This window comes from Caretta caretta, chromosome 1 (genome assembly GCF_965140235.1).
Source record: "Caretta caretta isolate rCarCar2 chromosome 1, rCarCar1.hap1, whole genome shotgun sequence".
NCBI lineage: Eukaryota > Metazoa > Chordata > Testudines > Cheloniidae > Caretta > Caretta caretta.
The window spans coordinates 208,459,912-208,486,480 of record NC_134206.1 but is presented as its reverse complement, the minus strand read 5'-3'; the positions used below and the strand labels follow the sequence as shown (position 1 = coordinate 208,486,480).

The following is a 26,569-nucleotide window of genomic DNA, read 5'->3' as shown; positions in this document are numbered from 1 at the left end:
GGTAAGGCTCTAAGTTACTACAGAGAATTCTTTCCCAGGTGTCTGACTGGTGGGTCTCGCCCATATACTCAGGATCTAACTGATCACAGTATTTGGGGTTGGGAAGGAATTTTTCCCCAGGTCAGATTGGCGGAGACCCCGCGGGGGTGAGAGGGTTTGTCTTCCTCTGCAGCATGGGTCACAGATCACTTGCTGGTTTGAACTAGAATAAATAGTGGATTTTCAGTAACTTGAAGTTTTTTAACTCAAGCTTTGAGGACTCCAGTAACTCAGCCCAAGGTTATGGGCCTACAACAGCAGTGGGTGGTTGAGGTTCTGTGGCCTTCAGTGTGCTACTCCTAAGGGCATTCTGCACCAAAACATTGGACCTTGCAAAGAAATTCTGTGCACAATATTTTAAAATTCTGCAGGTTTTATTTGCCAAAAAATAAATGCAAAGGCTCCAGCATGGCAGTGGGGAGCACAGGCCACTGGCTGTACAAAGGTGGGACATCACCCTGCAACGTCCCCACCCCTGGGACACAGACTCAGTGGTGAGGTTGCACCTGACCCTGACACAGCATAAGGCCTGGGCCTGCCCCAGAAACACCCTGGGGTCCTGCCCCTCTATGCCAGGTGCACCAGGTGTGGGGCAGGCAGGCTCAACCAGGCAGGATCCAAGTGTCTTGGGGCTCAGTGGGGGGGGGATCTAGGCGTGGAGTGAAAGGATTCTGTGTGGGACAATCTGGGTGCAGGCAGCTCAGTGGGGGGGGTCTAGGTGTGGGGGGGATCTGAATGCTCAAAGGCTCGTTGGGCATGGGGTTTCAGGTGCAGGGGGCATTGGGACTCTGCAGGGCTTCCAGGTGAAAGTGGTTGGGGCTCAGCAAAGGGGTCTGGGTGTGTGTGTGTGGGGGGGTTTCAGCAGGGGGATCTAGGTGCTGGGGGAGCAGGGCTTGGTGAGGTGGGGGTCTGGGTGCAGCTAGTTGGGGGTCATTGCTGTGTGGGTCTCGATATGGGGGCTCAGGGTGGTGCAAGGGGGTGGGGATCATCAGGGTGGGGGCTTGAGTGCAGAGAACTCAGTGCGGGGTGGTCTGGGTGCAGGGGTGGGAGTCCGGAGGCAGGGGGTATCCAGATGCAGGGGTTGAGGTTCAGTGGGGTAGGGTTTGGGTATGGAGGGCTAGGTGGGTTCTGGGTGTATGGGGTAAGGCTTGGTGTAGGTGTCTAGGTATGGGAAGTCCAGATGCATGGGGGTTACACCGATAGGGGAGCAGATCCCTGTACAGGGATCCCCCCCCCCCCGCAGTTGAGGAGCGATGTCGGTAGGAAGCAGGGGAGGATGCTTAGCTTCCTGCAGCTGGGGGAGGTTTCTGGAGGTGGATCTGACACAGCCCCAGCCATTTCTTGCAGGGGAAGGGGAAGACCCGTCCTCTCCTGCCTCCAGCCAAGCTTGGACTTGCTGATCTTGGCTCAGGGTAGGAGCCACTGCCTGAGTGTCCCCAGCCCTGCAGTGATTTACCTCTCTGCCAGCTGCTCTGGGTGCCTGAAACAATGTACCTGCTAGGGAGTGGTGCATGAGTGCTCTTGCAGTTTACCTTTGGCTTTCTGACAGGGAAGCATTCTTCTGCGGGGAAGCAAAGAAATCTCTGGGGGACATGAATTCTGTGCATGTGCAATGGCGCAAAATTCCCCCAGGAGTAATGTGCAGGAGGTCAGACTAGATGATGATCACTTCTGGTCTTAATCTGTGAGTTACTGTTATCATGTTGATGTACAGTATGGCGCACATACAACCTTTACTAGTATTTACTAGTTTGATGGCTTCATTTTGCAACTTGGACATTCTTAATGCTTTCTATGTAGGATATATAAAATCTTCCTTCACCCACAGACAGGAGCCAGTTAGTAATTGGTTGCTTGGTCCAGGGATTTGGACCAGTCAAATTTTTGAATTGCTCCGCTCTAGCTCTGGTCTGGCACCAATCGTATCTGCTCCAGCTCCGCTCCGACTCTGCTCTGCACTCCGACTCAAATTAATTTTTAACTAAATAAAAAAGTGCATACTGTAATTTTGAAAAAACATTCTTTTTATTCAGACTTTTAAAACAATTTAAATGTCATCAACAATGATACAAACTAGAATCATTCATAATTCATTCTGTAAAAAATTATTGTAGCAATCAAGTCATCTTTCGTAGCCTGCCGCAAATCATTTAAAATTAACTTTAAAGCCGAAAACAGTCGCTCTACACTAGCTTGAGTTGTTGGCATGCTTGAAGCAATTCTACAGGCAGCCTGAATGCAGTGTGGGTAGCTGTGAATGGCCTCAAAAACAGACTTAACTTTTAGCTTTCCAATAGACTCCATCACCTCACAATATTCCTGAAAGTTTCTCTTGAATAAAGCTTCATTACAATTATGAATCACAGAAACTCGCCGGCGTCTTTCTTGTTTATCCAGTTCCTTTTCGAAGGCGTCATCTTCTGAAGAATTGGTGCTGGAATTGTCTCCATTTCCCTGTGTTGGCTGAAGACATCTCAGGGATGGATGCTCGAACAAGTTCAGAGTGGAGACGGAAGTTTGAGAACAGCCTGCTATTACTGAAGGATGTGAACTTTCCGAAACTGCAAATTCGATTGTTGATGACTCCTTTTGTTGTGTTTTGTTTTCTTCAACCTCCTTCGCCGAGTTCAAATGTAGCAATAGATTTTGTTTTTCGAGTCGTCGAGCAATATCCAGGAGCCCTTCCTTTGCCTTTGGTATTTCCCTTGAGGTAAGAAGAATCCGATCCCATGGGGCAATGTAAACTCCAGCAAGGAATGAATATTGTCAAAAAGCTTCTCTTCGCGTTTCTGCATGGAGGATAGAATTCTTTCTGCAATTTGTCCACCATTTTCTTGCAAGAATTTTGACAGTTTTCACCATTCCTGCATTAAAACTCCTGGGGTTACGTTGACAGCTTGAAGATTCACAGTTGTTTGGTTTGCCAGGAGGTCTCGCAAGTTCTTCACTTCATCACATTCAGCTTTTGTTAACTTGAGTTCTCTTGTTCTAGCAGCAGCCACTTGTTCACAGTAAGATTGAAAAACAAGAAGCCGATCAATCATGGCAAATGTTGAACCTCAGTGAGTCACAGTATCCAATGATTGAGTTACCCCTTGTAGATCAAGCAGAACACTTCCAATACTTTGGGTTCGTAGTTTGAGAACGACTTGTCGCATTTTTGCCAGTAATTTTTCTTCGCATGTTCTTTGTTCAGTCCATCCCAGATTGCCAACTGAAGAGTGTGAATTCCACACCTCGTCAGTTGGACTTTTGAGTCGTCCTCATGAAGCCATGCTGGAAGTATGAGGCTAGGGTCATTAACCCATTGCACAGCAGCATCCATGTTGAGTTTGATTTCATCCATTCCTTTAGTTCCTTCATCAGACAAAATAGCTTCAGTACTGTCCATATCCCTGTTCTCAGAGGTAGAAATGGTTTCATTGTCCTCCCTGAAATTTTTGACAGCACACATCATGTTTGCTGCGTTGTCAACGCAGATGCTCTGTACTTGCATTTCACTGATCCCAAATTTTTCTAAAATAGCTTTTACTTGACTTTTCACGTACAAAGAATTGTGACGCCCTTCAGTGTTGATTATGTCCAAGGTTTTTACCACAGCTTTATCTTTTCCTTCTTCGTAGTACTGAGCATTGATTGCAAGGAAATTTCTGTTTCCACGGGTTGCCGCATCCATTTTCAGGTAGCACAGTTTTTTGCTCCAAAGCTTTCTTCAGCTCTTCGCGACCAGACTTAACTGTGCTGACAACTAAATGACAAACCGCATCATACCCCGTCGAAATGCCAAGCTGCCGACCCATTTTAAAAGTCCTTAGTAAAGGACGTAGTCTTACCAGATCAGGAACCATTCTAGCCAGACCCACAGGCAGGAGAATAAGATAATCATTTAAGTTAAACTTGGATACAGCAGCCTCCACTTTGAAAGTTTTGGCTGCATTTTCCCATTGTGAAGGCATGTGCTCAACTGGGAGGTCATTGGGATTGTGCCCTAAAAACCCTATGTAAAATGGACTATAAACTTAGTTCTCTTACAGCTTTTTCAGGACCAAAACTTCATCTTTGATTTGCTGTACTTTCAAAACAACAAAGATGTGTCCTTCAGGCAACTATGGTCCCACTTGAAGAAATTGGAATTGCAGGCTAAACTGGTAACTAAAAATTTGTAGGGTAAGCTCTTTGGAGAGCATAGACACAGACCACTTGCTGAAGCTTGCGGGTTTAGGCAAGGTGAGAATTTCCTCCTTCCTTTCAGCGAGAGAATCTTCAAACTACCTTATCTAAGCAGGAGTTTCATTTGAAGCCATGGCTTCTCCAGGTTCTAGCCTAGAGACTACACATTCAGGAAAGATAGCAATGGCATCCTCTTGCTGGGGTTCTCTGGCAAGCCATCCAACCCAAAAGGGGTGTATGTGTTTTCATTCCAAGTCTGGACAGATTTTCCTGTCCCTCTGTGGGAGGTGCTTCAGCATGGGCCCTCATCTGGGAGTAAACCACCTTGGAAAATGGGTGCTTGAGATAATCAGGGAAGAAAGTTCAATAGAACTCACTCATTATCCCAGGTACAAGTTTATCCTTTCCCAAAGGTATATTAAAATAAACCAACACATCGCTAAGACCCTTCATAGCATCAGAAGATGAAGAGTGCAATAGTCTATCTTCTACATGCTGCAGTAATGCAACCAGTTCTATGGAGAGTCAGCTGTTTTGGACAGGGCACAAGATTCTATGGATTCACAAAAAGAAACTGTATCATGTAGTCTATTTTAGATCTTGGGTCTCAAGTCCCTATGGAGATTGGTATTCAGATGGAAATACAGAAATCTGTCATTACGATATTATCTTCCCAAAACTTCAAAATGTGAAAATAAACCTTCTAGAGATCTAGTGAACATATGTCTATAGAGTCACCTAGAGATACTTTGGCTTCTGCTACAGCAGGAAGCATTTCGAGTAGAGTTACTCCCGTTTTGGACTCTGCACTTCTACATGGTATTCACAAATGCCACATCATTCCTTCTTTCAAGTGAAAGGGATACACGTCTACCCTCATCGGGATGACCATATCATTTATCAGGGCCCAGCAACAGTCCCTTAAAAACCTTAACATGGTTTTAAGCAAACAAGTGGAAGGGCCAGTTACAGCCCTCAGAAAACTCCAGCATCTAAGTTATTGTGCAAGACAGTCTTCTTATTTCAGGAGAGAGAGAAGATTAGCACGCCTTATTTAAAATAAGATATTTGACTTAGCTCCTGGGCTAGTTTGTCTCTTATATGGATACCCTACACCATTCTTGCTTTGTTTCCAGCCAGCGATTGCAGCAAATCACTGTATAAAGATCTTGGTGCAGATTTTCTTTAATATTGAACAGCTAACTGATATTGGGTCCTGAGAAACTGATCATCAGTACAGATATCTGGCACACAGAATATAACTTTTCTCATGCTATGGACTATCAAGAGTATGCCTCTATTTCCAGCAGATAGAGAGGGTTGGAGTGTGTGTAAAGCATTAAACCTTCTGTGCTGTGTAGAGAAGTAGCCTTACTCATGTCCTGGGTAGAAGTGCTAGTGGGAGAGTGGCACTATAGGTGAAAGAAAGCATAGAGTCAAAATAAAAATCTTAAATCAAACTATACCATAGTCTCTAGCAATAGAAATTCCATGCTTGAACAATAAGAGTATAGCGGTAAGAATATGCTACCAACTACCTGACCATCAACATGCTGGTAATTGTCCTTTCTAATCTTCCTGAGTGTTTCACAAAGGCAGAAAACACAGTAATAATGGGTGAATTCAATTATTCTCAGTGACTTCACTTGAGTAATGGATGCAGAAATAAAATTTATACACACCTTAAATGACTGCTTCTTGGAGCAGCCTGTCCTGGAACCCACAAGGGAAGAGAGGCAACTCTTGCAAAGAAGCTAAGTTAAACAGAAATTAAAAGGAATAGTCACAAGGATGAAATGTGTGCAAGCTGCATGGAGACTATTTAAAATACCATAATAGAAGCTCAAACTAAATATAATCCCTAAATAAATTAAAAAAAAAAAGACCAAAAAAGTGTCAACATGGTAAATGGTGAAGCAAAAATGGCAGTTAGAGGCAAAAAGGCATCCTTTAAAAATTGGAAGTTAAATTCTATCACTAGCAAGAATTCTTTTGTCTGTATATCTTTATTTGACAGTTCTCTAAACTAAATAAGCTATACTTCCAAAGGACTCTTTTGCTAGAATAACTACCTCTACACTAGGAGTTTTAGTGGCATAGCTTTATTTGTTAGCAGTGTGGCTTTTTCACATTCCTAACTGATGTAACTATGCCAGCAAAACTTAAAGGAAAAACAGTCTTAAGTGTCCAGCTGTTGCAGTTGGGAAGAGAACCTTCCAAATGTGACCAGTGTGTAATCAATACAGACATGTGTCTGGTACAAAACTGTTTTGTAGACCAGGTCTCTGAGTTTGTAGAGTCTGAAATAATAGCTCTGAGGTGTCAACTCCACCATTTATTTCAGTGAGTGCAAACTCAGAAGCCAAGGACAGTATTTCACAGTTGAGCAAAGCTTGTAAGAAAAGGGGAGGATATCCTATTAGGAAGATTCAAACAAATTACCGAATAATATCCATTATTTTGGTGCAGGCCTGCCAGCTGCTGTACACATGCAGCAACCTGGACTGAAGCTTCACAAGAGGGTTGCTTAACATATTACCCATCTAAATGTTGCTACCTACTAGTGATTATTTTTTATAGTTATTGCTGCTATTGTAAACTTGAAAGTGTTCTATTTCAGTGTTAAATAACAACTCTTTTTTTCCAACAAGAAATTCTGACATTTCCTAACTTCTAATAAAAATGTAAGGACATATTTTCAAATATTTTATAATTTTAATTAAAATTGTGAGTAGGCATTTAACATATGCTGGAGTTGAAGGTGGAGGATTAATTGGCTTCGTTTTCTGAAGGGAAGCATAAGCTTTAAAAAGTTTGGAAATCCTCACGTAAACCATTTCATGGAATAATCATCTCTAGAGATTCAGATAAACATTGACTGTGAATACTGAGGAACCTTGTCCATCCTTGGCACCTTTGCTGCTGTTACCAAGGATGCTGATTTTCATTATTTTAAAAAAGCTATCCTGTCCCTGCACTTTTTTGTTTCCTTAGTGTGTATAAAGAGGACTGAAAAGGGTCTTTCTCAAAAATACACTCCGTATGTAATCTGGAAAATTCTGTGACTAGAGAGTTGGTGTAAATGATGATCCAATAAGAGACCAGGAAAGTTAATCTATCACATTATCCATCATAAACAACCAAAAAAATAAATAAAATCCCACAAACTCAATTTTTAAAAGTCATTTGCGTGTCACCATTAGTGATGGGAGCATCTGTCCACTCCAGACTCAACTGGAACCATCAAACTCATTTCACATGCAACAGTGAAAAGCCATCCTAGAGAAGACCACTACTGACCTAGCGATTTACCAGTTCCCTTAGCTATGCACAGGTGCAAATTGCAGATCTTGTGACCTTGCTCTCTACAGACTTCTGCTTTGTTGTCTGCTGATGAAAATCATATAAGTACTGAAAAACATCTCACTTTCCATTAAATTGTTTAAAATATTACAGTGTGAACAAGGCCTAATATATGCAGAGTTTGACAAAAACTAACTCGGGCTCCTAAGTCACTTAAATGCTTTTGAAAATTTTATGCCATGTCTTGATTGAAGTCTGGATTTCCCACCTTGCTTAACGTTGGTGTTGCATTGCTCAAACAACTTTTGGTAGGTGTACATTATGTATCTTCAGATTTTTGGAACAATTTACCAATGGTAGTGGTGGATTCTCCATCACTGACCATTTTTAAAACAAGATTGGATGCTTTTCTAAAAGATCTACGCTAGGAATTACTTTGGGGAAGTCCTCTGGCCTGTGTTATACAGGAGGTCCGATTAGCTGATCACAATGGTCCCTTGTGGGTTTGGAATCTGTCACTTCAAAAATAGTCATTTAGTATAGTTATTCTCAGCTTGATTGACTGACAATGTATTGCAAAATTATTTTTAAACCTACATAAATGGGAAGATTTTTCATCAGTTCTTTGGGGGAGGCGAGGTTCTCCCAGCTATATATTTTTTCTATTAGCCTTCAGTGAGAGATGCTGAATCATCTGTTACAAAAGTGAGAGGTGGAGGAGCAATCTTCCACAAATTTTTATCCTCTCCATAGTTTTCATCTATCCCTGTCATTCAGTTGGTGATCCTGGAGGCTTTGACGCAAACTGTCACCCAAGGTAGCAGAGGGCTGATCGCTCTGCTGAATGGGACTAAGAATGCATTAGTAGGGTTCACTGGGTCATCAAATATAAATATGGCAAATTTTAAGAACTCAGGGAAGTAAGGAAAAATAAAGATAAATTCCTGATTTTTTTTTTTTTTTTTTTTTTAATCAAGATTGACTAGACCTCTGTGATGGGGAATTGACCCCTCCTTGCCTTTCCAAGCAGAGAGGTCCATGTGTGGAAAAACAAATTCTGCAAAACACAAAATTCTAAAAAAAATTCAGAAAGGCAATATATTTCCTACTGAGCAAAATGACTTATCTTCATTAAAATGTAGATATTATAGCTAGTGTGCGTGGTTTCCACAAGATTTTCAGAGGTTGAACACTGAGTGGGGAAAAACTTCACCCCAAGCTTAAATCTGTAAAACTCAACTGCAATTGCTAGGGTCTAGGAAAATGTAGGTAGCTTAGAGATTAGAACAAGAGCTCTTGTAAGAACAGTGGGTCTTCCTGAAGAAGAGGAAGGAGTGAAGTTGCTTTTTCATAAGTAATTTAAGCAAATATGACACTTTTTTTTTTTAAAGATGAATGAACCCACTACCACACCTTCTTGAAAAAACTTGATCAAACTGCCAAGAGCAATAATAAAATTCTTCATCCTTCCAAAATAATCCTTAGTTAGCCAGGGAAGAAAACTTTTTAATTACAAAAGGAGAAACTTTTCCCTCAGACAAAAAGATATGGTATCCTGCCTTTTGTTGGAATCAGTTTAAACTGTTTAATAATCTGGAGGAATTGATGACATTTTCTACAGCTTGTGGAAAAACAAGATGGATTTAAGCAACTAATGTGTCATCTCCGTTAACAGAAGCTAGATGAGAAGAGCACAAATGAGCTCTTAAAAGCACCAGTGTCTCCTTTATTTTCTTACTTTAAAAATATTGTAACAAATAAAAAATGTACACAGTTGTAGTAGCTAAATGCTGTATAAAATATTTTAAACATTCTTTATTTAAATAAGGAAACTGTTATAAGGGAAAAAGTGATTGTTCAATATCTAACTGTATCAATGTCTAAGGCCTGCTCTACTTATATCAGCATAGCTGCATCTCTCAGAGGTGTGAAAAATCCCTATGCCAACCTAGCGTCTGGTGTAGACAGTGCCAGGTTGATGGTAGAGTTCTTTTGTTGATCTAGCTACCGCCTCTCAGGCAGGTGGGTTATCTTCCTGCACAGGAGAACCCCTCCCATTGGTGTAGGTAGTTTCTACACTGCAGCTGTGCACCTGAAGAGGTTTAAGTGTAGGCATGCCCGTTTAAAATGTTGTTAAATCTTGTTAATGGAGATTTTTTTCCCCTCTTAAAGGTTTTGGGAAGTAAGGAAAACTTTACCTCTTCCAGATTCTACCACATAATGCAGACAAACAGAATTTATGCAATAGTCTAATTCAGTATTTCCCAAACTTGGGACGCCGCTTGTTCAGGGAAAGCCCCTGGCGGGCTGGGCTGGTTTGTTTACCATCTGCGTATGCAGGTTCGGCCAATCGCGGCTCCCACAGGCCTCGGTTTGTTGCTCCAGGCCAATGGGGGCTATGGGAAGCGGTGGCTGGTACGTCCCTCGGCCCGTGCTGCTTCCCGCAGCCCCCATTGGCCTGGAGCGGCAAACCATGGCCAGTGGGAGCCGCGATCTGCCGAACCTGCGGTGCGGCAGGTAAAAAAACCAGCCCGGCCTGCCAAGGGCTTTCCCTGAACAAGTGACGTCCCAAGTTTGGGAAACACGGGTCTAACTGAATGTTAATCTAGCTAATAATCCAGGAAAGGTGTAGGGAAAAAAAAAATACCCAGCTATCTTTAAAAAAAAAAAAAAAAAATTGCATCCAGATACTGCAAGTATACAAGAAACTTCTCTTCCTAGAGGACCATTAACTGGGCTGAAAAAAGGTTAGACGGGAAATCTGTGTATTCTCTTTTATAAGAGGGGAAAATACCGAAAGGGGCTTCTTTCCTTACCGGTTCAAGTAATGCAGGTCTTATCTGATACTGAGTATAGAAACATACTTGCCTTAGGCAACTGTGGATGATGATCTAGACCAGTGGTCCCCAACACTGTGCCCGCGGGTGCCATGGCATTTATGTTCACCCGTCTAGTGACACTGTGTGAAAAGTAGTTCCCAGCAGGGGAGAGAAGCCACAACCCCATGCCTGCCGGGGACCGAGAACTCCAGGGCTGCAGGCTGTGGGTGCTGGTGTTCTCTGTCCCCGTCAGGTGTGGGACTGCAGCTTCTCTCCGGCTTCTCTCCGCACTGCCCAGAACTGCCCCTTCCCTGCCCCTCCCCCCAAAAAAAGTAGCTCGGACTGTCGCCACCCGAACTGCCAAAGTGCAAAAAAAAATAAAACCGCTGAAGCAGGGGGGGAAAAAACTGCTCAGACTCTTCCGCCCCAAGAATGGAGAGAATGTCGCCCCTTAGCAAGTGACGCCCCAAGCACGTGCTTGCTCCACTGGTGTCTGCAGCGGGCGCTGTATGTCCGCTGCACTGATACTGCTGTTTTCTCATGCTTTGCGATTTATTATTTTTTTTTTTAACATTTTGCCCAAAAATGAGTGGTTCAAATAAAAGACAACGTACATATTATTTCAACACAGAGTGGGAAGAATCCTATTGTTTTGTTGAAAATAAAGGGAAATGTGTTTGCTTATTGTGCGGTGATACTGTTGCAGTGCCAAAAAAACATAATGTCGAACGCCATTTCCAAACTAATCACGGCTCTTTTGACAGCCATCCACTTAAATCTGAGTTGAAAGAGGTTTGATTTGAGTTGATTAATTTTCTTCTATCTGCCCAGCAATCTGTTTTCACTAGACAAGTGGTAAAGTCTAAAAGTGCTACTATTGCTTCTTTTAAAATTGCTCATCTGCTCGCAAAGAAGAAAAAACCCTTTCAAGATGGTGAATTGTTGAAGGAAGCATTTTTGACTGGTGCTGATTGCCTGGCAAGGATTTCCTAACTGCAAGTCTTGTATTGCCGACAAAATCTCATGCTTGTTATCAGACAACACAATTATGAGGAGGATACATGCACTTTCAAGCGACATGCAAACTCAGCTCAATGATGACTTGGAAATATGTGACTGGTTTTCACTGCAGTTCGATGAGTCGACAGATATATCGGATACAGCGTAGTTGGCAGTTATGGTGAGGATGGTATTTAGTGACTTCACTGTTAAAGAAGAGTCACTAAAAGTATTGCCTATGAAGGGGCGAACAAAGGGTGAGGACATCTATAATTTATTCAAATCATATGCAACATCAATTAGTATGCCACTACACAAGCTGTCTGCAATCACCACTGATGGGGCACCAGCAATGATGGGCAGCGCCAATAGATTCATTGCACTCTGCAAGAATGAATCCTTTCCGAACTTTGTCTTATCATTGCATTATCCACCAAGAAGCTTTGTGCATCAAAGTTCTTTCTTTTCAACACGTCATGAATGTCGTTATTAAAATAATTAACTCTATTCGAGCGAAACCTTTGCAGCACCAACTTTTTAAGGCCCTGTTGGAAGATGTTTATGATAAACAATCTGATCTTGCACACAGAAGTCCGATGGCTCAGTAAAGATAAAGTTCTTGCATGTTTTTAAGTCTAACTGAAGAGATCAAAGAATTTCCGAAGTCCACAAATCAGAACTTCAAGCAACTAGAAGACTCCAGCTGGTTAATGGACTTGGCTTTTCTTGCCGACATCACTGACAAATTGAACATTTTAAATCTTGAGTTCCAGGGAAAAGACAAACATGTGGCTCAAATGATAGGTTCTGTAAAATCACTCAAAGCAAAACTGATCTTGTGGGCGTCACATATGAAGACGAAGTCTCTCGTACATTTCTAGTATGAAGAAAATGGTATGTGACAGTGATTTTAACCCGTCACCATTTGTTATCCACATTCAAACACTTCTGGAACAATTTGAAAAGAGATTTTAACAGTTCACCATCGTTGAGCCTGTAGTTGCCTTTCTTGTGAATCCTTTTACTTGCCAAATAGAAGTAACAGAAATGACTACATCAATTGCGAGTCTCATTCAAGTAACAACAGAAGACGTGGAACTGGAGATTTTGGACCTTCAAAATTATATTGTTCTAAAATCCTGCGCAACGGATGAAAACATTTGGAATCTGGTTGACCGAAAAAAGTTTCTTGCTTTAAATGTAGCATACAAAATAATAAAATCTTATTTCGGTTCCACTTATTTATGCAAAGTTCTGTTTTCAACAATGAACATCATAAAATCAAAATACAGATCTCGGCTTACAGATGCCCATCTTGACGATTGCTTACAAACGGGAATATCATTCTACTCTCCCAACTATGAAAAATTGGCTGAAGAAATGCAGTGTCAAAAATCACGCTGACTTTATTAGAAAAAACACGTGAATTAATAATATCTATTTTCCATTAAGTGCTGAGGAGCGTGTATGATTAACTTGTGTTTAACTTTTTTCATATTTGTTTGTTTATTGAAATCCAGATACAAGTAACAATACAAAGAATATTTTTGTATTAACCATAACTGGCTATCTATGTTAAAGTAAGAATAATAAATGTATTTGGACCAGCAGTTCAACAACGTTTTATATATAGGGCTGAAATATTACTAGCCTCACTTTCTGCTACAGCTAGTCTAAATTTTTCAAAAAAACTGTCCAATCAAAAAATAGTTTTACTTTTTTAAAATAAGATGAAAACTGTTTATTTATTTAGTAAAAACTCCTTAATTTTTCTTACAGGTAGCTAAAAAGGAGCAAATTCACATGGTAAGGTGAAACAGTAATTGCCAAGGTTGGGTCATCCTTCAGGATAGGTTGTAGATCCTTAATAATGCGTTGGAGGGGTTTTAGTGGGGGCTGAATGTGACGGCTAGTGGCGTTCTGTAACCTATCCTGAAGGATGACCCAACACTCTCTCAAACCTTGGGAGACAGGCCAGTCCTTGCCTACAGACAGCCCCCCAACCTGAAGCAAATACTCACCAGCAACCACATACCACACAACAGAATCACTAACCCAGGAACCTATCCTTGCAACGAAGTCCGTTGCCAACTGTGCCCACATATCTATTCAGGGGACACCATCACAGAGCCTAATAACATCAGCCACACTATCAGAGGCTCGTTCACCTGCACATCCACCAATGTGATATATGCCATCATGTGCCAGCAATGCCCCTCTGCTATGTACCTTGGTCAAACTGGACAGTCTCTATGTAAAAGAATAAATGGACACAAATCAGATGTCAAGAATTATAACATTCATAAACCAGTCGGAGAACACTTCAATCTCTCTGGTCACGCGATTACAGACATGAAAGTTGTGATATTACAACAAAAAAACTTCAAATCCAGACTCCAGCGAGAAACTGTTGAATTGGAATTCATTTGCAAATTTGATACAATTAACTTAGGCTTGAATAGAGACTGGGAGTGGCTAAGTCATTATGCAAGGTAACCTATTTCCCCTTGTTTTTTCCTACCCCCCCAGACATTCTTGTTAAACCCTGGATTTGTGCTGGAAATGGCCCAACTTGATTATCATTCACATTGTAAGGAGAGTGATCACTTTAGATAAGCTATTAGCAGCTGGAGAGTGGGGTGGGAGGAGGTATTTTTTAATGCTTTGTGTGTATATAAAAAGATCTTCTACACTTTCCACAGTATGCATCCGATGAAGTGAGCTGTAGCTCACGAAAGCTTATGCTCAAATAAATTGGTTAGTCTCTAAGGTGCCACAAGTACTCCTTTTCTTTTCACTATAATGTAGTTAGTGAATGTGTAGAGAGAGCTACATCTTGGAGAGAAAACTTGACCTTTTGTTTGAGTAATCAGTGCTCATGCTCTGAAATTGTTCACCGTCTGCAATGGTTAAGGTAATCTATATAAGATGTGTGAAGTTGGTATAAGCGGTATTATTGTAACAGAGCATGCCCCTGTTTGGGGTATTTTACAGGATATAAAGGAGGAAAAATAAGGCAAGCGCTGGACATTAAATGATAGTCTTTTTCTTTTCTTTGTACAGTACCTAGCACAGTGAGGGTCCTGGTCCATGAGTAGGGCTCCTAGCCATTAAAATGATACGATATTCTATTACAAAACCTGAATTGTCACAATATTTTAAAAAGGATGCTCTCAAATATATAAAAATGAATTATGTGGAAGATACAAGTGATGCTGCTCCTTGTGAAACAGTTTAAGCAGTAATCTGAGGAAGATTGTTTGATATAGCTAATAATTTAAAGAAAAAACTAATGGAAAGAATTATTTTGCAAAATAGGAAGCTCTTCACAAAGATATGCTAAATCAAAAGCAGTACAGAGCACGTATAAAATTTAAAGGGATAATTTATTATACTATTGAGTGAAAAGATAGTAGCAAATAAAGCTAGCTAAAATAACCTTTTTATGATAGGATGAGACAACTGATAACATTCTGGATTTTTGTCTGAGAAGGAGAGCTCCTAAGAAGGTAATTTGTCAAAACAGGAAGGGGGGAATGAGAGACTTTAGATTAGTTAAATCATCTTTTCAGGATTTCTATCCCATTTTTATACATCACAATCTTACAGTGTTGGCAAAATTAACATTTATCTCCCACCACCATACTCCCTAAAAACCACCTCTGTCATTTCTAGCAGAAGATTATTCAATTAAATTAGAAGACCCAATACCTAAAGCCGAATTTAAAGGGCTATGAATGAACACCTTAAAGCTTTACAAAACCCCAGGACTGGATGGCTATAAAGCCAGCCTGTGATGTATGTTGAATTCCATATATTCAATCGGTTGAAGAAACAGGAATTTGTTCTTTTTATCTGTTGATGCAGAGATGGCCTTGAGCTGGGTTGAGTGACCATTTTTGATAGCTTGATTTGCACAAAATGTCCAGCTTTACAGAACAAGTGAATGCCTTATACTGAACTCAGAAAGCTCGTATTCTAGTACAGCGGACCATCGCTAGAGCACACATCATTACAGCGCGGATTCGCATATAGCGTGGTCGCGGCGATGGATCCCAAATTTAAATATTTAAATTGGGATCCGCGGTACCACGCATGGATCCCGAACCCCACGTTCTAGCGAGGGTCGGTGTAAGTGAATCCCTTTAAAAGGGGAGCAAAATGAGAATGTCCAAGTTCACTCCTTTTATTTGCTCTAGTTACAAAGCAGTTGTCTGGACTTACTATAAATGTTACAGGACCCAAAACTAAAACCATAGGACAAAAACACCATCTGTGCAGATGGCATTTTATTATATCTTATATAACCCTTACCTTCAGTATTTGTACCTCTCCAGGGACTTTCTAGCTTTAGTCATGTCTTGGGTTGTTAAGATAGGCAATAACACCGTATTTTTCTTCATACCAATGTGAAGCAAGAAACTACAGTGAAAATCAAAACTTGCTGTAATTTCTCATTTGCCTCTACAAAAATAAAACACTTAAGGTTTGTATAACTGACACAGTAGACACACTTTATAAGATTAACTTCACTGTTCTTCAAAAATTCCAGGAGAAAGCCAAAATCTGGAATGAACTTCATATGAATTGTTTAGGAAGATGGTGTGTGATATGTGTTAACTGGCTGCCTTGTGACTTTTACTTTTTCTGTGTGCTACAGATTGAAAACACTTGGAAATATTGAGCGGTTGGAGGGTATCAGGAATGTTGCTTGTTTAGGGTTGCCAACCCTCCAGGATTGTCCCAGAGTCTCCAGGAATTAAAGATTAAAGATTGTCATGTGATGATACATACAGGAATATGTCCAACCAAAATTGACAACCCTGTGCTTGATTATTGCAAGCCTTTAAAAACTCTCACCTTAAACAGATAATTCTGTACTAACCCTCAGAACAAATTCAGATGTGAAAAAAATTGGGTTGTGGATGAATACAGGAAGATTTAAATTGGAGAGTAAGGAATATAAATTTACATATACTTCTAATCATTGGCAAAGTTTGCAAAGCCCTGTGTTCAACTTGATAACGTTTTTCTATTTGGATGCAACAGAAGACTTTTGAACACCACATTCAATCAATTCCAAAATTTCGGGGGATGTTCTACGTATCAGTTGGTAGGTAGAACTCTGTTTATTTTGGTGAAAATCTAAACACGAAGAGGAAAATTGGGGGGATACATGGATCCCCGGGCATCTGGTTGGTAGTCCAAGCAAGTTCAGTCAGGTAATTCTCTAAAGATGAAAGAAATGGTTGATGGCATCCGCTAACATTCTTGCACAACAGTGCCCCATCTTCCAAGTAGAATTTAAGATGTTGATGCCCTGAATAACTTATCTGCCAGACAAATACCATCCCTTTAATATGGACCCAACCACAGAATTCTTAGTAGAAAGTATTTAAATGTTTTCAAAATGTAATTGTGCTGAGAGAGATTAAGTTCTCTCAAGAAATAGTCATGGGAATAGATTGCATTAAAGTAGTGAGTGCAAAACTTAGGCCATGTCTACACTACAAAGTTAAGTCAACTTCAAGTACGTCGACATTGAGCCTCCGATTTAAGCAAGTCGATCTTGCACGTCCACACTATGCTCATTGTGTCAGTGGAGTGCTTCCTCACTAGCAGAGCTTGCATCGACGCATGGAGCACTGCACTGTGGGTAACCATCCCACAGTGCACATAACCAAGTGGAATTTTGGGTTGGGCTTGCAATGCCTTATGGGACCAAAACGTTAGCACGGATGGTTATGGGAAATGGCCTTAGCTCCCATGATGCACTTACCTGCCTCCCTCCCTGAAATCAGTGGCAAACAAACTGAGCCTTTTTCATAAGCCTGGGTTACCCATGCGGACGCCATATCACGATAAGCATGGACCCCGCTCAGCTGTACACTGTTGTTGTGAGCATTACAAACACCTTGCACCCTATCCTGCAATATTTGCACAGCTGATACAGGAGCCGCTGAATGAAACAATGTGATGCCACACAAGCAGCCCTGCTGGAAGACCTAGAGCGGAGCAATTCGCAGTTGCTGGCGACAGTCATGCATTACCTTGACATGACTGAGCGCTGTTTCTGGGCCTGGGAAACCAGCATTGACTGGTGGGACCGCATAGTTATGCAACTATAGGATGATGAACAGTGGCTGCAGAACTTTCAAATGCGCAAGACCACTCTCCAGGAACTGTGTGAAGAGCTTTCCCCAGCCCTGAAGTGCAGCAATACTAAAATGAGAGCTGCTCTGACAGTGGAGAAGCGAGTTGGGATAGCTCTGTGGAAGCTTCCAATACCAGACTGCTACCAGTCAGTGGGGCATCAATTTGGACTGAGTAAATCTACCATGGGATCTGTTATGATCCAAGTTTGCAGGGCCATCAACAGACTTCTGCTAAGAAGGGTAGTGACCCTGGGCAACGTGCAGGACATAGTGGATGGTTTTGCCGTGATGGGGTTCCCTAACTGCGGTGGGGTGATAAACGGAACACATATCCCTATAGTGGCACCAGACCACCTTGCCAAAGAGTACATAAACCAAAAGGAGTACTTCTCAATGGTGTTGCAACCACTGGTGGATCACAGATGCCATTTCACCGACATCAGCGTGGGATGGTTGGGAAAGATGCATGATGCATGCATCTTTAGGAACACAGGTCTGTTCAGAGAGCTGCAAGCAGGGACTTTCTTTCCAGGCTGCAAAATAACCATTGGTGATGTTGAAATGCCAATCATGATCCTCAGAGTCCCAGCCTACTCCTTGCTCCTGCGACTCAAGAAGCCATACACAGGCAGCCTGGACAGCAGTAAGGACTGGTTCAACCATAGGCTGAGCAAGTGCAGAATGGTGGTGGAATGTGCCTTTTGACGTTTAAAAGGTCGCTGGTGTTGTTTGCTTACTAGGTTAGAAATCAGTGAAAGCAATACCCCATTGTTATTGCTGCCTGCTGTGTGCTCCATAATATCTGTGAAACAAAGGGAGAAAAGTTTCTGGCGGGGAGAGGGGGTTGAGGCAAATCATCTGGCAGCCAATTTTGAGCAGCCAGACACCAGGGCAATAAGAAGAGCACACTGTGAGGGGCTCTGCATCTCTGTGAGGCTTTGAAAACAAGTTGCAGCAATGAGCCAGAGTAATGTGACACTTATCTGTGTTGTACCTTACCAAACTGTCTACTCCAGTGCATTTTCTCACCTGTAAACTCCACCCCCACCAACCACCGTGTGTTGAATTAATAAAGAGCCTTTTCTCCTCAATCGTGAAGTTTTATTATGCACACAAACACAGCAAAGAAAAGTAAGATAACACTGTGGGGGGAGAAACAAGGAAAGCTTGCTTACAGATGCACTGCAGTAACAATGGGAATGGGTGCCTTCTGGTCCTTGTACCCTCCCCTGCTGTTGAGTGCAAGGGATACCAAATTCACCCCCCCCCCCCCCGGCCTCATGGGATGTTTGGGGGAGGAGGATGTAGAACTGGGCGATTATGGCAGCAGGTTCAGCATAGGCTGCAGAGGGATTCTAGCATCCAGTGCCTTTCTTGAACCTCAACCAGATGCCTCAACATGTCTGTTGCTTCTTCATAACCCACAGCACCTCTTCCTGCGTGGCACACTCTTGTTCCCTGCATGCTCTCCTGTCCTCCCTGTCCATGTTCTCTAACAGTGTAATCATCCATGCTCTGAGCTCCGTCTTGTCACTCTTGGAGGCGTGCATTAACTCATTGAAAATGTCTTCCCAAGTCGTCTTTTTCCGCTTTCTAATCTGGGAAAGTCTCTGTCCCGGTGTGGAGGATGTGCTGACGGACAAGATTTCAGCTGCAAGGAATGCAAAGCACAAGGGTAGCATTAACAGCATTTCTGGCAAGGTTAATTCTTTTTATTAAAAAAACCCACCCCTCAGTACACTTCACTTCAAGCCACAATGTAATTACAACCACTGGCTATTGCAAGAGTCGGTTTCCTGCTCCAGCCATGGTGAGTAAGGCCACGAGGCATGGGCAAGAGGTCTTGTGCTGCTGTTTTTGTGAAGACATCCTTGGGATCTTGAGAAAAGCTTCCTTGCCCCTAGCAACGTGGATGTTACTTGAGGACAGGCACCAGTGTACAGCCCACCAAATAGTTGGTTTTTTTTGTTTTTTGTTTTGTTTTTACAAAAGCGGCATCGGGTTGGGGGGGAAGGAAGACAAACAGGAAACCACTACCCCTCTTTTCTCCCCCTCCCCCCCCACTTTTTTGTTTTTCTTCAATGCTGCTTGCAATACGTGGTGATTCCTTTCAACCACAGCATGTTTGGGAAAGCGTGGTTGTGTGACCTGGATTTCACCAAACAGGACGGATTACTTGTTGAATTGTTTGCGGTTTAAAGGCTAGCATTCAAAACTTCCCCCGTTTCCCGTAGGTGATCTTATGAGATGCTCTCCTGAGGGTAACGGAGGCAACAGGGAAGCAGATACTCAAGCATCTGGGTACAGACCCAGTCCTTATGCTGCAATGCTATGTGCTGCAATGATGCCAGCAGAGTTAATACTGGAGTGGCACAGGAAAGTGTCCTACCGTGGTGGATGAAATAAGGCAGCCCTTCACAGAAACCTTCTGCAAAGGATTGCAGAGTACCTCCATGAAGGCTTCCTAGAGATCTCCATGGAGGATTCCTGGGCCATCCCCATGCATGTAAACTGTCTTTTTTGGAGAGCACCCTCTGCGTAGCTGGAGTAGCCACCAATACCCAGGATACCTACTTTTTTGTTCAGATTAAACATAAAAAATAATAGCATGTAACCTGTACAGTTTGACTGGAAATGTGTATTCACCAGAACTGCCTTCCCCTGCATAATGCTCCGCCGCCAACTGGTCCTGTGAAGGGATGGGCTCAAGGGTTAAAACAGTTCTTGGCTGTCGGGGAGAATGGATCCTCCACTTGCCTGCCTTACGTTCTCCTACTCTTCCTCATCAACAGTGTCCTCCTGGTTGTTGCTCAAGGATGCCTGGGGCTCCTGGGAAACATCCATGGAGCGTTTCGGGGTAATGGTGGGATTGCCGCCAAGAATCACATGCAGCTCCTCATAAAAGTAGCATGTCTGTGGAGCAGAACCAGAATGAGTGTTCACCTCCTGTGTACCTGCCTGACGTGCAGTGGAGTTGAAAGCGCTCTCCAGAGTGGTCACAGTGGAGCACTGTGAGACACCTCCTAGAGACTAATTCATTCGAATTACACAAAGCAGTGTTTACGCTATCCTCATGTCGACCCGTGGATGTCGACTTAAGTGCCTCTTGCGGAGGTGGAGTACAGAAGTCGACTTTACAGCCACTTAGGTCAGCGGAAGGGACTCGATAGCGTAGCTATATACATTATTAGATCAAGTTAATGCAACTTATGCTGACCTAAGTTTGTAGTGTAGACCAGGCCTTAGAAAAAACATTATCATTAGGGAAATACCCTCAGATTTCCAAACTCTTACTCTAATATATGTCTACGCTTCAATAAAGCATCTGCAGCTAGCCCATGTCAGCTGACGTGGGCTCACAGGGCCTGGACTGCAGGGCTATAAAATTGCTGTGTAGACATTCAGGCTTGGGCTGGAGCCCAGGCTATAGGATGCCTTGGCTTCAGCCTGAGCCCAGTTGTCTACACTGCAACCGTATAGCCCTGCAGTCCAAGCCCCGCAAGTCGGAGTCATCTGACATGGGCCAGCCACAGGTGTTTTATATAACTAAAACACTTTTCAGCTTCTGTGGAAGAATTTTAAAGCTGGATTCTTCTCAAATTATGGGCAGAATGTTCTCAAGCAGAATCTTGATAACAGGAAGAGCTCATACAATAAATGGAGAAGGGGAAGCCAGAGAAGGTATTCAAAGAGGGTGTGACGTGCTCAGATATTTGGGATAGGAAAGTCATTTGATGTATGTATTTTAAATGGCCTGGAGTTGGGTGGTGTATAATACCAATTGGGCTCTGGTGACACTGTGGAAACTTGATTTAAAGGTGATTAAGGGTGCAACTTTTTATGAAGCTCTGAGCACTGTCAAGTCTGACTGAGGAGTTGAAGGTATATGGAATTTTGCAGAATTGGATCTTCAGTATCTCCAACTAGATGTGATCTCAGGGTTTTTTTTTCCTCCACAGGATGGTGATATTCCCTGTATCAATCTCATGCTCAGGGAAAGGATGTTAGAGATGTACAACTTTCAGAGCTAGAATCTATTTTTCTTGGTTGACTTGATAAGCATAGGTCTCTTGTTCAGTCAACTATTTAGGACATCAGAGGCTTAGATTCCGAACTTCATTTCTGTATGCCACCCTCAATTCTCTCATATACACAGTTCTAAACTTTGGCGTTCTTTAGATGGCTGACTTTTAGACTGTATGCAATCTTCTTACTTGCAACATCAGTATCATCAGGGTCAAGTTACAGAAACATAAAACATTTCCTGGTAGCCAAATTTAATATAATCTTTTCTTTTTCTTTTCTCCTGTATAGTAACAAAAAAAGTTAAACATAAGAAGTCTGCCAGTGGAACCTGATGTGTCTGGATCAGAAACTGATGTGAGGTGAAGCTGGGAGGAGTCTGAGAATTCATGTGAAGAATTCCAGCTACAGGTTGGTGGGTGAAAGGATGTTAGCAAAACCCAAAGATCTACTGGATACCATACCAAGTTGATAATATGGGATACCGTTTTCTGGGCTTCGCACATTGCTTTCTAAATCCATCTCAAATACCCTTTTGTAACATACTCCTTTCTCCTTTAGAGGCCAATTTTTTGACTAATATAAAAAAGGGGATGAAGCCCAACGAAGAGGGTGTAAAGTAACCAAATATAGTGATAGAGGTCAGCAAGGTATTCAAGCATGTGCCAAATTCTGAAGCAGAGGGACTGTTCATCTCCTTAAGTATCTTGCTCATTTGGGGCCATCGTGCAGCTGGTAAGGGATTTTTATCACCTATCAGGAAAATAACATAAAAAGATACAGTTAAAAGGTTGTTTTTCTTATTTTAAATGAAATGATTTTTAAAAATGTAGTTGACTTTTCAGTATTTTTTCAGTTGACTTTTGTGCATGTCCCTCTACTTGGTCAGTGCATACCTGTTTGGTGTTTCACTCTGATATCTAGTTTTTTTCGCTTTATGGGTTTCCGTGCTCTAACCAAGTGTTGATTGAGACACACAAACTCCAGAAGAGTGTCTTAAATTTAAAAATTGTTGAAATTAATTTAAATGTGTTTGCGGATTACAACCTATTCACTCCTCCTGCCAAGACTCTGCCCTTCCCCAAGTGCAGACCCCTGAACTGTGTAGAGAGTTCAGGGGTCTGCACTTCATCTGGTTCAGGGAGAACAATGCTGTGAAGATGGTTGAACCCACCTTCGACAGTATATATCAAGGGGAAACACGGTCTGGCCCATTATTGTATTTGGTTGTTTTCAACACCCCAGGTCACCCAGATTCCTTGCACAGTGATTTTTTTCATGGTCAAGGAATTTTGAAAAGTCCTATTCAGATCATGAATCTGACTGATCATGACTGATTCTGCAGCTGTGATTCTGTGAGTAGACAGTTGGGTTTGTGTTGGTTCTTTTGAAGGGGACATAGAAGATTTACTGCTGTTGAATCCGCAACAACTCTCTCACTGTATGGAGCAGAGTGCTGTTTTCCTGCATGTTGGCATGTGTGTATTGCATTTCTTCATAGTGATCCTTCAAGCTAACTAAGGGCTTGTTTTTGCAGAACCTGTAATAAAAATAACTAAACTGGTTGTAAGCCACACCTTTTGGTTATTTTGGTGCAAGTCTGCATGTAGACACTCTTATTTCAGATTGAGTCCCAAATTTTGATAGGTTTCAGAGTAACAGCTGTGTTAGTCTGTATTCACAAAAAGAAAAGGAGTACTTGTGGCACCTTAGAGACTAACCAATTTATTTGAGCATAAGCTTTCGTGAGCTACAGCTCACTTCATCAGATACATACTGTGGAAACTGCAGAAGACATTATATACACAGAGACCATGAAACAATACCTCCTCCCATCCCACTCTCCTGCTGGTAATAGCTTATCCAAAGTGACCACTCTCCTTACAATGTGTATGAAAATCAAGGTGGGCCATTTCCAGCACAAATCCAAGTTTAACCAGAACGTTGGGGGGGGGGTTAGGAAAAAACAAGGGGAAATAGGCTACCTTTCATAATGACTTAGCCACTCCCAGTCTCTATTTAAGCCTAAATTAATAGTATCTATTAATAGTATCTATTCAGGGGACACCATCACAGGGCCTAATAACATCAGCCACACTATCAGAGGCTCGTTCACCTGCACATCCACCAATGTGATATATGCCATCATGTGCCAGCAATGCCCCTTTGCCATGTACATTGGTCAAACTGGACAGTCTCTACGTAAAAGAATAAATGGACACAAATCAGATGTCAAGAATTATAACATTCATAAACCAGTCGGAGAACACTTCAATCTCTCTGGTCACGCAATTACAGACATGAAGGTCTCTATCTTAAAACAAAAAAACTTCAAATCCAGACTCCAGCGAGAAACTGCTGAATTGGAATTCATTTGCAAATTTGATACAATTAACTTAGGCTTAAATAGAGACTGGGAGTGGCTAAGTCATTACGCAAGGTAGCCTATTTCCCCTTGTTTTTTCCTACGCCCACTCCCCCTCCCCCCCCCCCCCCCCCCCAGACGTTCTGGTTAAACTTGGATTTGTGCTGGAAATGGCCCACCTTGATTATCATGCACATTGTAGGGAGAGTGGTCACTTTGGATGAACTATTACCAGCAGGAGAGTGGGGTGGGAGGAGGTATTGTTTCATGGTCTCTGTGTATATAATGTCTTCTGCAGTTTCCACAGTATGCATCCGATGAAGTGAGCTGTAGCTCCCGAAAGCTTATGCTCAAATAAATTGGTTAGTCTCTAAGGTGCCAAAAGTACTCCTTTTCTTTTTTCCAAATTTTGATTTAAGTCAGTAAAAAATTGACTTAACTCTAAATGGTTATATTGGTTCCAGTTTGTGTATAGAAAATCCCTAAGAGGCAGTGTTGATGAGCCTGAAAGAGTTGTTCTTGTCTTTTTCAGAGAGAATGTAATTGCACCACAGACTCTTGGGTAGGGTTTAAAGTGGGTGAACAGAGGTCTGGGGAAATTCCCTATCCCGTTTTTTTTAGAAATGAATGTAAATAGAGTCTAGGTACTGGAAGCTAATTGATAGCTAAGAATTATTTTAATTGATTGATAATGTAGTTTTGAATACATTTTGACATCTCCACTTCATTACAAGATCAGTAGAAACATCCCTGCATACAAACACAGAAACATACATAAAGCATATTTGAGTTTTTAGAATAAAAAAGGTTACAAAAAATTCGGTAAGAAATAATCTTCCTGCTGGCATCTACAGCACGTTCCACCTTATGTACAATCTCTAAAATCTTTCCTTTCCATAATGCGTGCACACACACCCCCACACCCATTATGGAGAGGAAAGATTTTTAGAGATTTTACATAATGTATATAAATAAAATAGCCATCATTGGCATAACTTCATCTTCAAATTCATGTAACCCTACTATCGTGTCGTCTTAACATTTTTAATGGTCTTATTACAAACTGCACAGCTTGTATTTAATCTTTGGAAAGGTTATATGTAAAGTCATGTTGTGCATCGGAAAATGTAGTCATATTTTATCTTTGTTTTTACTGACTTTTATGTTTTTGAGACCATGGTATATTATTTGTAGCAACCGTAACTGTATATCGATGTGGGGTTTGTTTGTTTTTTGGTCTAATTATACCAGGGCTCAGCTCTGTATATTTGCCACAGTAATGCCCAAAAGGAGTCTGATAGTTAGTTAGTAGACTAAACCAAGAAACCTAGATAAAGAGCTTTTATATATCATCTGTACAAAAACAAGAGCTGACGAGAAAAACCACATTGCCACTGTTATACTTTTTATTGAATAAAATACTCTCAATCTAGTTTACTTTGCTCAGCAATTATTGGCTTTATTCAAAACTGGGAACTGTACACATATTAGAATGAAAGACTGTCCAGTTTCATCATATCTTCTGTGAGTATCTCATGAAAAATTGAAACACCCACCCCCAATCAAGTGGTGTAACTTTGTTAGTGGCTTCCCTGAACAGATGGGAAACTTTTTTTTTTTAAGCCACACTCAAGGAATGGAAATTTGTTCAATACATATAGCAAGAGTGCACTACAGGGATCGCACTTACTCTTTTGATGTGCTCTTGCCTAAAGATGTGCTAAATCAAGGTGCTGGACTTCTTGGCTCATTCAAATAGATCTTGCACTTATAGCTGAAATGTTACAGATCAAGCTGACACTTTTTTGTGCTAATAGAGTTCTAGAGAGATCTGTATTTGCTAATTCTTTTGCCCATTCCTCTTCAGGCCCTTCTGTCTGAAACCATGCCAGAGATGACAGAGAATGAGACTCCTATGAAGAAGCAGCACCGGTAAGTATCTGTGGCCAATTGACTGGCACGTGTTGGCCAGCTGAAAGCTCTATAGAGCCTCTGTCTGCTGTACTGCTAGGCAGTCTGTCCAAGGCAAGCGTATCTTGACAACATAAGTGAAGGCCTCTGATTATCTACAGGGCAGCAGACAGACAAGTTCTTCTTTGACTGATGTCCCTATGGCTACTCCTGCATCTGGGATTGGAGATCTTTGGTAGCATTGTCTGTTGGACCACACATGTGTTCCTCCCTGTCTTGCGTCGTGAGTGGGATCTATATATAGCTCTCTGTGGTCCAACCACTCTGTTCTTTCCAACCGCCTTTGGTCTGGGATGGAATCTGTAGCAGAGCCTTTCTATCCTCTGAGTCTTTAGATAGTACCCTTACCTGTTTAACATAGTAATTAGTAGTTTCCTTTAATTGTCCTCTTCCCCTAAAAAAGAAAAACAAAAAATTTCTTACTCTTTCTTCCCTCCCTATTAGTACTTAGCTTAGAATATGTTTTTCCCGCTACCTGCCCTTCCCTACCGGAAAGCTCTTTCCCTCATACTTATACCTGGGCTTAGAAGATGCCTTTCATGCCATGAAACCATCCCTGTCAATGATGGGCACCCACAGTGCATCCACTGCCTCAGTGAAGAACATGTCACACAAAAGTGAACTCATTATCACAACTTGACTGCTAGGGCCTGAAAAGACTGAGACATCTGGCTGACACTTCTCCTCATGGAGAGGTCTAGACACTTTGCCTGCTCAACTAGATC

At 41.8% G+C, this 26,569-nt stretch overlaps 1 protein-coding gene across 2 annotated transcripts in view; it reads left to right on the top strand.

Annotated features, from left to right (window-relative positions):
- Positions 1-26,569, top strand: part of USF3 (upstream transcription factor family member 3) — an 86,503-nt gene that overhangs the window by 12,343 nt on the left and 47,591 nt on the right. Inside the window, exons 2-3 of one of the 2 annotated variants that reach the window (XM_048819504.2) lie at positions 21,800-21,919; positions 25,741-25,805. In XM_048819504.2, coding sequence (XP_048675461.1) covers positions 25,759-25,805 — 47 coding nt within the window. In that variant the 5' untranslated portion in view covers positions 21,800-21,919; positions 25,741-25,758. Of the gene's footprint in view, positions 1-21,799; positions 21,924-25,740; positions 25,806-26,569 lie in introns of both variants that reach the window. The other variant, XM_075119251.1, reaches the window with a different exon arrangement.